This window comes from Dendrobium catenatum, unplaced genomic scaffold, assembly GCF_001605985.2.
Source record: "Dendrobium catenatum unplaced genomic scaffold, ASM160598v2 fragScaff_scaffold_1617, whole genome shotgun sequence".
Lineage (NCBI taxonomy): Eukaryota > Viridiplantae > Streptophyta > Magnoliopsida > Asparagales > Orchidaceae > Dendrobium > Dendrobium catenatum.
Genome location: NW_021320079.1, coordinates 2,040,063 through 2,052,417, shown reverse-complemented (window position 1 = coordinate 2,052,417; position 12,355 = coordinate 2,040,063). Strand labels below are relative to the sequence as shown.

At 31.5% G+C, this 12,355-nt stretch overlaps 1 protein-coding gene across 1 annotated transcript in view; it reads left to right on the top strand.

The window, feature by feature from the left end:
- The window catches only part of LOC114581243, a 2,827-nt gene extending 2,626 nt beyond the window's left edge, over positions 1-201 (top strand). Inside the window, exon 5 of the mRNA XM_028701025.1 lies at positions 24-201. Within this exon, the coding sequence (XP_028556858.1) occupies positions 24-201 (178 nt within the window). The remainder of the gene's footprint in view (positions 1-23) is intronic.
- Positions 202-12,355: the final 12,154 nt, after the last annotated feature.

Sequence of the window (12,355 nt, the reverse complement as noted above, 5' to 3'; positions counted from 1 at the left end):
TGGAGTATCACGTATTGGGATAGTACCCAAGTGGAGATTATGGCTGTGCATTATATTGACAAACTCCTCCTCGAATGGATGTATGATGTCGAGGGGGTTATTGTCGAGGGTGACAATGCAAGTGTGATGGAGTTCATGCACCGTTGCAAGCAGGAGGAGTTGTGGAAGCTCCGTTCGGATGAAGGACACAAGCTAAACTAGGTAAAATCGTTCCAAAAGGTGTTTTTTGTTCATACTTATAGGGAACATAACAAGGCAGCTCATTTTTGTGCTCAAAGAGCAATTGAAGATAGTTTTGTTTGGGATGTTGGAGATAGCAACAATATATGTATTCCTCAAGATTTTTTGCTTATCCTTGAGGATGATAGTTGTAATTTTGCCTCGGATGTGGGGACTTTGTTTTGATTAGTTTTGTAATGGGTTTTAGATGAATGCAAATGCAGAAGTTCAACCCTACCCCCGTCGGGCTTCCACCATCAATCACCACAATAAATGACAATCAATTGCAACCAAAATTGCCACCTATCAGCACATTCATCGATGCTACCACCAATGACTGCAACCCGCTAGTGCTTCCCACCACTTTGCTGCCACCATTGCTGATCATCATCATCATAATTAAAACACTGAATTTATTTTACTTCTAATTAAACACAAAAAACAATCTTTTGCATTTATTTTAAACTCTAACAAAATTTAAAATATTTTAAATATGCTACATCTATTTTACACTGTACTTCTTTTATTCTACACTTTTTTTTTTTTTTTTGACGAGAAAGCACTGTCCTTAGATTATTTTTTTAAGGGAAAACTGTCCTTAGATTATTTATTTAAGGTTAAGAGATTTAATCCACTAAAGGAAATCAATAATCAGGAAGAAATAATTATATAATGATTCTATTCCTATTTTTGAGGCAAAAAGTTAGGCTTATCTGTCGGGGATTTAGCGAAGGTTTTGGACCGTCATTAAATTGTTATTAAATCCTTAAGCATTATTAGTTGGTTGTGATGGCGATAGGGAGGTAGGAAACGATAAAGGAAAGAGAAGCGAAAGTGCAGCTGAATTCTATTTCCTAATTAAATTTCCTTAATCTTAATAATTTGGTCTATAAGAAAACAAAAAGGATTGCAGCTGGATGTATCCCTTCTACCAATTTCTTTGCAAGAAAATATTTCATGTGCTTTTAACAGTAGTTATTATGTTGATAAATATCTTGGTTTCATTAGATTTTTTTTCTTCTTCATCATCTTTAGAAGATTGCTGCATCACCAATTTAATTTATACTTTTAATTGAATTTGTTTTATTTTTTCGATTGGATTTTGATTTTATATGCCCTATAATGTTTAGAATTGGAGAAAAATATTTGTTGATTCTTTTTTTTTGAGAAAATATGGCTGGAAATATAACTTTGACTAAGATACGCATAATTTGAGGAGACGCTCGGAAAGTATATAAATAAATTTTCAGTAAAAAGTTGCTCGAACCTTCCTATTTTTAGCAACATTTTCTTCTCTAGTGATTGCTGTTCACTACAGAAAATCCAGCTATTTCGATGATCATTTCTACCAAAAGCTCTCAAAAATTCGTCGGAAATCACAGATTTGATTACAAGATTCTACAAAGACTTATTCTCTTATACAATAATCTTGGTTAGATCTTTACCATTTCCACATCCACCACTAGTAGATCTCATGATCTTTTATTATAGAGTAAGATCTCCCAACTAATCCTAAAATTCCAAAACAAGGTCACTTCAACACTTCAAAGAGATTTGACAAAAATTTGGTCTATAGAGTAAGATCTCCCAAAAACAGTCCATTGATTAATATGAGATTAAGGCTTCGTTCGGGATAGTTTTTTACTGCTTTCTGAAGATATTTTCAAGTAAAAAATTTTTCAGTTTAAGATTTTTTTTGTACTAAAACCCTGATTTAGAAAGCAGTCCCGAACAAAGCCTAAAGCTAGCAATCAATGCATGATGAAACTAGTTTGTTTACATTAAGCTATATAGTTCGAGATCATCACTGTTTTGGCGATATAAAATGGCTTTGCATCAACCTTTTTTATTTTTAAGAGGCTATGGCTAAGCTTTGTACATTCTTCCCATGGTAGAATATGATATAGGAGGAGAGACGCCAATCTAGTAGAAAGGTCAGGCTCGGGGCTCACCTCAAGTGTCAGCTTCAATATATAGTAGAAGTTCCAGAGGAAAACCTCACTGTAGTCGTGTGCGGAGGACCTTGTGGGCATTAGCTTCATGATGAGAGAACGTTGGATGGTCAGGCTCACTGGATGCGGTGGACCTAGGGTTGCCAAAATAAATTTTCGGGTCGGTTTCGAGTCCAATTAAAAAATGACCCGTTACTATTTGACCCGACCCAATTTTGAAACAGGTTAGAAATCCGAACCCGGATCTGACCTACCCCAAACCCGGGTCGACCTAACCCGACACGGTAACCCGGGCATAGAGCAAGCAAGGCTGGTCGCGGGCGAGGAGCTGAGTTCGCAAGCGAAGCTGGGTCGTGCGTTGAGCGGGGAGTGGAGCTAGGTATTAGATACGGATGTACGTCCGTATCTAGTGTGTGTCGGATACTGCATACCTCTTTAATTAAAAGCATCAGTGCATTACGTTATAACCAAGGTTGTGAAAATCGGATCGGACAACGAACCAGAAGAAGGAGAGATTCAAGGTTCGACGGTTCGACCGGTCGAACCGGGGTCGAACCGGATGACATAATAAATAATAATATTATTAAAAATTAATAACATTAATAGAATATCTACGAGAATCTAACCTCAAACCATATAATTCTAAGAATTTAAACTATATAATTTTAATAGATTATCTATCAATATAATTAAATTAAATTCAATGATGAATATATTATAATTTACAACACATATAGTTTAATTATATTATATTTATGAATATCTAATAATTTAATTATAATTAATTTTTACATTTAATTATAATTATAATAAATGAGATAATATACATTATAACAACTTGAAAATTTTAATATAATATATAAAATTTATAATATTAAATTTACAAATGTGTAATAAGAATAATATTTAATATAATATAAAAATTTATATTATTAATTCTTATAATATGCATTATAACAAATTTATAATGAGAATAATATTAAATATAACATATACCGGATCGGACAACTGGCCGGTTCACGGTTGAACCAGCTGGTCCGGTCCGGTTTTTAAAACCGTGGTTATAACTATTGCAACTCTATTGTTTAACAATATTGAATAATATTTGAACAATATGTGCATCTTATTTGAACCAAGTACCAACTTTATTCAAATCTTGCATGACCCTTATTTGAATTAGGGAACATGGTTCGAACATGGATAAATTATTCCACTACATATAATTAGGCACTGAATCATTTTTTTTTCCCATCATTTCCTATTATTTGGTTTGTAGAGCCTTTAAAAGTCATTGGCAAAACTATAATTTTTCTCATCTGGATCATTATAAATCTCATCATGCATTTAATGAAGTAAAAATAAATAAATATAATTATATAAATAGTTCTATAATCTGTATAGACTTTTGTTACTTTTTCTTTTACTTTTAAATGCACCAAATCAGGCAAAAATTAAAAGCAATCGCATCAACTTCACATGCATGTGTACATTACTCTAAAGCAAGCATCACCTTTGTTTCTTCTTCTTGTTTCTCATATTAGGACAAATCATAAATGGATCCTTGTCTAATTCATCTATGCAATGTTTTCACCTAAATTTTGGAAATCAAAGTTGCTTAAGTTAAAGCGATAGTTCCTTCCAAATTCAAACAAAGTATTAGGAGTGTCAACATGGCTATCTGGGTAGGATTTGGTTCTAGTTTGGGTCGAATCAGGAATTGACTTGAGTCTATTTCATATGACCTGAACTCGACTCGATAAACGGGTTAGAAATTTAGACATGGACCCAACCTATTGGGTTATAGAGATGAGTTGATCTGACCTGTTAACCCGGAATATAGCAAGGCTCGAGCGAGTTCGGACACGCGCTCTTGCGGGCCAAGGGGGCTTGAGCAAGCGAGGCGATGAGCACCACCTACGCAGGTGCAAGCATCAGAGTGGGAGAGGGTGCGAGCGCGGGAGAAGGCATGGGTTAGGGTGCGAACGCGAGAGTGGGAGGGCTCGCTTTGGAGTGCAGGCGTGAGCGTAGGATGGCAGGAGTGCTGTAGATGGAAGCCAATGCAGGTTCGCTGTAGGCCAGGGTTGACCTAGGTCATTTTTAAGTTTCTGAGTCTACTCGAAGTTGACTCGATTTTAAAAAAGATACAGAAAAGGAATCCAAAACTCAACTCGTCTGGTAAATAGGTTGACCCGAACACAAAATTTTCTGGGTTAGATCATAGTGGGGTTTGGGTCTGGTCAAATATTGACACCCCTAAAAAGTATTAAATGATAAAAGATGAGCAACAACATGCTTTTATCACAATTTTTTTTAAAATATACCGATTTAAAATATATTTAAAAATTTTGAAATTGATCTCAAAAATTATATATGATATATGATATATATATATATGATAGAATTTTTTTTCTTTGTAAACAGTGTTATGATTTTCCAAATAGGATAAGATTGCTTGGAAAGATAATATTCCACTATGCACCACTATTGGGGAAGCTAACACATTTTCCTTTTTTTTTTGTAGTGATATATTTCATCACGCTTTGGCAATCAACTTTGGATTTGAAGATTTATAGCCTTGGGCACAGCTCCTAACCTTCTAGTGAAAATTTGAAAAAGAAAATAATTAGAAGATGATAGATCAAATAATAACTTTCAATGAAGAAATACTATTGAAATGCAATGATTTAAGTGGGTATAAAAATCATTTTTTTTTCTATTTTAATGAAGAAATTGTATCGGTGCATTGGGGAAGGCTCAAAGGGAAATAAAAAATGAAGTATGAAGAGGAACAACAAAGGGGCATTAATGATTAAGGTTTGGTTTGAGACAATTTTCTTACTGCTTTTTAAAGTAGATTTTTAGTACAAAAATAATTTAAATTACAAATTTTTTACTAGAAAACTACTTTAAAAAACAATAAGAAAGCTATCTCAAATGAAGCCTAAGTTGAAGGGATAAGCGGGGTTTTAAAGCCAATTTTAAATATACTTTGTCATGTAAGAAAATTAGGATTATAGAAGCATGTATTATGACTATAGATTTTGACAGAGAAGTAGGTAATCAATGGATCCCTTAAAAGTTAGATTAAACTATCTAGAATATAGAAACAAACTTAAGAAACAAATCAATTATGACTCTAACATGGAGATGGTGGAGAAAGAGACTAAAGCTTTGTATGGAACGACTTTCTTACTGTTTTGTAAAGCTGTTGCAGATAAACTAACTTTTTAAAATTGTTGTAGAAAACATCTTCCTGATATAAAAAATATTTGAAAACAACAAAAAAATATTGACCGAATAGAAATTGTGGTTGCAGCCTGAAAAGCAAAGCAATAAGAAAATTGTCCCAAAAAAATCCTTAGACATGATCTAATGATGCCAAACTAAAGCAACCGAAGTGCTTCTAAGAGATCAAATCATAAACAATTAGACTAAGCATCAATGTTCAAATCTAACAAAACCAAGGCAACACGAATAATGAAGAACAAAAAGAAAGTATAAACATGGAGGATGAAAAATATGCCTCCATGTTATTAAGTAGAATGTTTATGCTAAAACAACTTAACATATAATTCTAAGAGATGGTTTAGTTTGTTAGTCCATGAAGTTGCATCTTCATCAAAAGATATCATAACATTGAGTTTGGTCTTGTAGATGATATTGAATAGATGTTGGAGACTGTTTCAAGTTTAGCCAAACAAGATTGCACATAACTATGCATTAGTCGAAAAAAATCATCTGATCTGACCCAGTTGCATGAATCCACCTCAAAATAGAATATACTAAAATCCTCCCTTCCTCACAATGGAGAAAGAAGAGATTAGACACAATTGAATATAATTATCTAATTTTTATTATAGAGATTACAAAAATCAAGTGTCACAAAGAAAATATTTAAAACCCAATGATAGGATTTATATGTTAATAGTCAAGATACATTAATTGAATGAAGTCAATTCTAATTTGAATCGACATAAATTGCGACTAGAATAAACCAAAATGAACTTTAACTTGAAATTTCAAAAATCATATCGAACACAAATCATTATAAATTATGACCAAGCCCAAATCAAAATAAATAAATCAAATCTATCTTGAATCACCATTAAGGCTTTGTTTGGGACAACTTCTTACTGCTTTTTAAAGTAATTTTTTTAATTAAAAAATTTATAATTGAGGAATTTTTTTAACAAAAAAATTGCTTTAAAAATAATAATAAAAAAATATTCCAAACGGGACGACTTTCTTGCTACTTCTTAAAGTAGATTTCTATTAAAAAAATTTAAATTTTTAAACTAGAAAGCTCCTTAAGAAGTAGTAAGAAAGCCGTCCCAATCGAAATCTAAATCAAGCCAACCAAAAAAGTAAATATTTCTCAACTTAAGATCCAATTGAATAATTTTAAGTCCATTTTAAACCAAAATCAGATCACTTCAAGATTAAATTATTCCAAGCACTATACAAAGGTCCATGATGATTTGGATATGACCTATGCTACCTTTACTTTCCAAATATCAATTACTTTATGATATTTTACATTAGGCCATGGGCTTAACTTAATTAAATTATTAGTGACTATGACAAGTGGTCAGACACATGGAATATAGCAATAGCTTGTTGGGTTTAGATGTTTAGGGAATACTTGGTGTAGGTGATGCCCTGATCATTTGCCCTCGTGTACCTTTGTCCCTAATTTCCTTCAACCTTCCCTAAGAAAGAATGGTCCCTCCCTTTTTCTCTAAGTCATGTTAACTAAAAAGAGAAAGAATTAGTTAAGAAACCCTAATTATATATTAATAATAAGCTAGTTAATTATAGTTTAATTAGATAGAGAATCTAATCTATGATGTTATAGAACTTAAAGTAGAGATTGTTAATTGTACTGTTCATGATGCTTTTGTGTCTCCATTCACATTCACTTTCATGTGACTTCTAAAATTTAGTTTTTTTTTTGTGATGCTTATTCATCACTGATTATTGAAATTGAATAGCTGACAGTAGCATGCATATATCACGCGTTATTCATCTAAGATGTCTGGAGTTTATTATTATTATTACTATTTTGTTAGAACAAATTTAATTGCAAACTCACACAGCATGTATATGCGAGGCCTCGAATCGATGACCTTTTGGTAGTAAATCTGAGTTCCCAACCAAAAGGCTATGTTGGGCTTCAAATAGCTGAGGAAATTATTTTAAGATCATTCTTGAGTAGCAATGCATTTTTTAAAATTTGTTATTGACTTAAATTCTTTTTAATTAAAATAGGAAAAATAAAATTGGAGATCATGTTACTTATGATCATCTAAATCATTTCTTTTATCAAAAAGGAAATTTTATGAACAAAATGACATAACATCATTCTACTATTCTTTTAAATTAACCAATTTGTAGCTTTAGTAGTCTTCTTTTCATTAATTACCTATTGCCTAAAAGAAGAAACCAACATGTGAATTCATAAGGCAGTGTTTAGATTAGGGGTGTCAATTTGGGTTAGGTATGGACCGAGTTCGTGTGTGACCTGAATTTGTCCCATACCAAAATGCTTGACCTAAGCCTGACTCATTTATCATATGAGTTAAAATGTTCATACCAAACTCAACTAACCAAACCCGACTCATTTGACATGTTTATCGTATTGATCATACAAATTTTTAAATAAACATATCCGGTAATTTAACTCAAAAATAATCTGTTTGACCCCAATTTAAATGATAGTTGGGCTAATTTTAAGTTTCAGGTCAACCAAACCAAACGGAAAAAGTATCGGACAACACATACTTGAATTTTTTGAGCAAAGTTTAGGTCGAGTTGTACAATCAAATTATTTTTTAACATCCTTAATTTAGATGAATTGAGAAAAAAAATAAGATTTGACACCAAATAAATTTAACTAAGTTCACATGAACAATTAAGTTCATATCTTTGGTCCTAATTAAGTGTGAACATCTTAGTAATTAAGTATTATAAACTTTGCCAGCTTGCTAAGAGTAAATTTAGTTGCTTAGTGTGCCAATGTTTCCTCCATAAGTAGATTAATTAATCAGTTAATGAGTCTTTTGTCGCATAGCCTACTAATAGGTTATATTTATACACATATCAAAGTTTGATAGTAACTTGTCTTTTGCAAAAGCAGGGAATCAACATTTAAAAAAAAAACAACAGAGATCTGTGATCAGAAAAGATGTGCTAAAGAGTTTAGATTATAAATTAGAATAAGATTTGTGTATGGTTGTTCTAATCTTATCTCTATATCTCTTTTTCCTTGACATTATAGTCATAGATCCATAGGGCAAAACAATTTTTTAAAGAATGATAGTACTTTTTTTTCCTAATATTATTTCATATCTATTGTTTGATATGGGTTTATTAGAGACAAGCAAAATCTGATTTTTCGACGTAAAAGATAAAAAAAATTTCATGTCAAAGATTAAAAATTGCTAGAGGTTATAATCAGGACTTGTAATCATATGACAAGACTCCAGCCTTCCCTTGCAAAAGGTGTTGAAAGCCCTTATCGTATAAACAAGAATTGGAAGAAATCGATATTTCTAGTTAGTAGTTGAGGCTTCATTATTCCTTTGAAAATGATATCGACTATCCTCACCAATTAGACCTAATTGAAGGCAATCAAGTCCCTTTTGAGGGGCTCTAGTATTTGATTGGAAAAGATATCGATTATACTTATCAGACGACCTAAAATTGGATGTGGGACTCTCATCACATTTTGAGGCTCCAATTTTCTTCACATAGGAAGATGAGTGTCCTTAACATTTGGTGAAGATTAGCAACATCGAAGATGGTGAAACAACTAATTATCAATGAAGTGATGCGAACGTGCTAAGATGTTCTTAAAAAAAATTTAAAAAAAAATTTGTCAATTGTATCAATATAACAATTTCAACATTCTCGTTGAATTTTTCCTTCATATTTATTTGATTTTTTTTTTTTTTACAAATGAAGCTATTTATATGCACATTTTATACAAATTCTTTGACATCTGATATTCTTATTTTTTATTTTTTTGGGTAATTTTGATTTTCAAACATCTTGATGCTAAAATCATGACGTTTAGCATTTAGCATTTGAGGAATTTTCATGATAATAAAAATTGTCAAAATATACTATAATGTTTTTTTTTTTTTTTGTATATAGAAAATATTTAGGGAAACCTTAAACTTTTTTCATATCAAAATATTGTCATTTCATAGGTTAGAGTAATATGACTATGTAGTGTACGGGCGTATTATTATTATTTTCACAAAAATGAATTATTATATAAGAGATGATGTTACATTTAGGGTTGAAATTTCCTCTAAATCCAGAACAACTTTAGATCTTCATGGCATGTGCTGTCACTTTGACCTAATTTTTATAAGCCATGATTTTTTATCATGAGCTTGACTATCTTCTTTAGGAACCGCAATGCAACACTAATTATCAAGTACTTCTTGAGAAAGTGCAAATTAATATGTGATACTCAAGGGTGTGTTTTATGCTAGCATAAAAAGTTGTTGGACTTTTCAATAAAAAATAATTTTAAGAGTTGGTCTAGCAGGGGGTTTTTTTTGTGAAATAGGGTCTTCCTGAGCAATGAGGAAGACTCAAGAAGCTGTAAAACCCAATCCATATCATGGAGATGAAATTATTCGAAGTCTTTCACATCTAAAAGATAGAGTGCATTCAATAGGAGTTGTATTCTTCAAGGTTATGTTTCTATTTAGGAAAGGAGGTTCCATGCAATATTATTAATTAAATCAAACAAATTCACAAAGCAAGTCTTGGTGTCCTCATAATTTCATCTAAGGGTCCTTCAGATAGCTACAAGGATGATAAACAATCACCTTTAAAGAAAAGAATATTAGAAGGTGGAGTGACTATGTTGAGCATCGGCAAAGGTTATGGGAAGGGTACTCATCTCACAATAATTGCTATTTTTATCCTTATTCCTAGCTATTGAGAGGGTCCATACTTAAAAGATACATAACCAGATGGGGCATTAAAGTATATATGCATTGGTCATAAACAAACAAATGAATTGGAAAGTTATTATCACTACCCCTTTTATATCTAATGTTGTATGTTCATTGTAGATGATTTGAAAAATGAAGTTAGAAACCCAACGTGAAATCATACTAGATGAATGAATTACAAAGTTTATAAAAATTAAAATTTGCAAGGTCAGCACAAGTGAAGTTTGGATGTTAATGCCAAAAAATGACTGCCTTGGAGGATCAATTAAGAAGGTGTTGAGCTGAGCTTAGAACTATGTTCACTTTCTATTCTTTACAACATCAAGAGATTGATCATTCCTATAATAAGCTAATTGAGGCAAGACCAAAATCCATCATAGAGAAAATTCCTTTAAGGAACTTCTAGTGAAGAGGAAGGTTTTTTATGTGGAGAAGAAGAGAACTTTATAAGATTGCCTCTCATAAATAGATATTATTATATCAAAAGTTGAATTTCAAGTAGAGGATTTATCCTCAAAGGTTATGGAAGACTTCAATAACTCTTTAGTCTATTGTATAAAATCCAATATTATATTCATGAGGTATTGATAAAATATTTCAAGCTAAGGTTAAGAACCTGAAGTGCAGATAGCATGAAGAAAGTTTTATCCATGATCTCTTAAAAGGTGTTTGTCTATGTAATACAAGATTGTTGTCAATGTCAAGGGACTATCCCCAATGAAGCATCTAAGGATTCCTCCCAAGACTTAGAAGATGACGTTGAAAGTGAGTTAAAAAGGTATTCTTCAATACATATGATGAATACAATGACATTATATAAATGCTTTATTATAAGACTGTCTTTTTTGTGTTATTTTTTCTACAGAATGTATGTTCATTTTTTTAATATCTTTATATCTCAATGTACATAACATCTTCTCAATTGCTATTATATTTATTATGTTTGAGGAAGCTAACTGTCATGACTATGAACTTCCAAATATGAAAATGATCCATTAAGATTGCACATGTGTTAAAACTTTTCAAAACTTGCAAGCTTGATGTTATCAACAAGGAGTTGTGATTGTCATCATGGGTGCATCAAAATTCTAACCACATGAGCTACTCCCATGCATGGTCTTAAAATTATTATGAAGCATGCAAATGTGGCAATATTTTTTTCTCTTCCAATTATATATGACACTATTTATTAAGAAAGAAATATTATAATGAATATCATAATCAAGATTAATACAATTATGGAGATCTCATCAAAGGGGTTATCAATAACTAATTATTATAATGGTGGAGCCAAATTAAGCATTATAAATCAATCACATATTTGTAAGGCTAAATTATGCAAGCAATGCCTTTCCAAACTAAATATCTGAGTGGGAGGTTCAAATTCAAATCAAGTGTCTAAAAATCATACAAGTTTGGCAAATTCTAAAAATTGACAAGCTTCATATGATCATTAATGAAGCTTGTAAGGCAGCTAATTTTCTATCTCCTCCAATTGTGAAACCATCACATACAAAAGATTAAAATAATGTATATTTATTTTTTTCTTTCATCATAATTTATTCCAAGCACTATGCTACCTTTACTTACCAAATTGCTATTACTTTATGTTATTTTGAAGTTAGGGCATGGGGGTGCTAACTTAATTAATTTATTAGTGCCTATGACAAGTGGCAAAACACTTGGAATATACTAATGGCTTAATGGCTTGTTGGGTTTAGATGTCTAGGGAATACATGGTGTAGGTGATGAACTAATCATTTGCCATCGTGTACCTTCTTCCTCCCTATTTTCTTTCAACCTTCCCTAATATAGAATGGTCCCTCCCTTTTTCTCCAAGTCATGTTAACTAGAAAAGAGAAAAAACTTGCTAGGAAACCTTAATTATATATTACTAAAAAGCTTGTTAATTAGAATTATAATTTAATTAGAGAGAGAATGTAATCACTTAAAGTAGAGATTGCTACTTTTACTGTTCTTGATGCTATTGTATCTCCATAGACATTCACTTTCATGAGACTTCTAAAATTAAGATTTTTTCTAAGGCTTAATCTCACTGATAACTTAAATTGAATGGGTGGTAGTAGTCTGCATATATGACGGGTAATTTATTTACGAGCACTTGAGATTTTTTATTATTTTTGAGTTTGAATGAATTTAATTGCAAATTCATACATAATAATAATAATAATAATATAATGATTATATAGT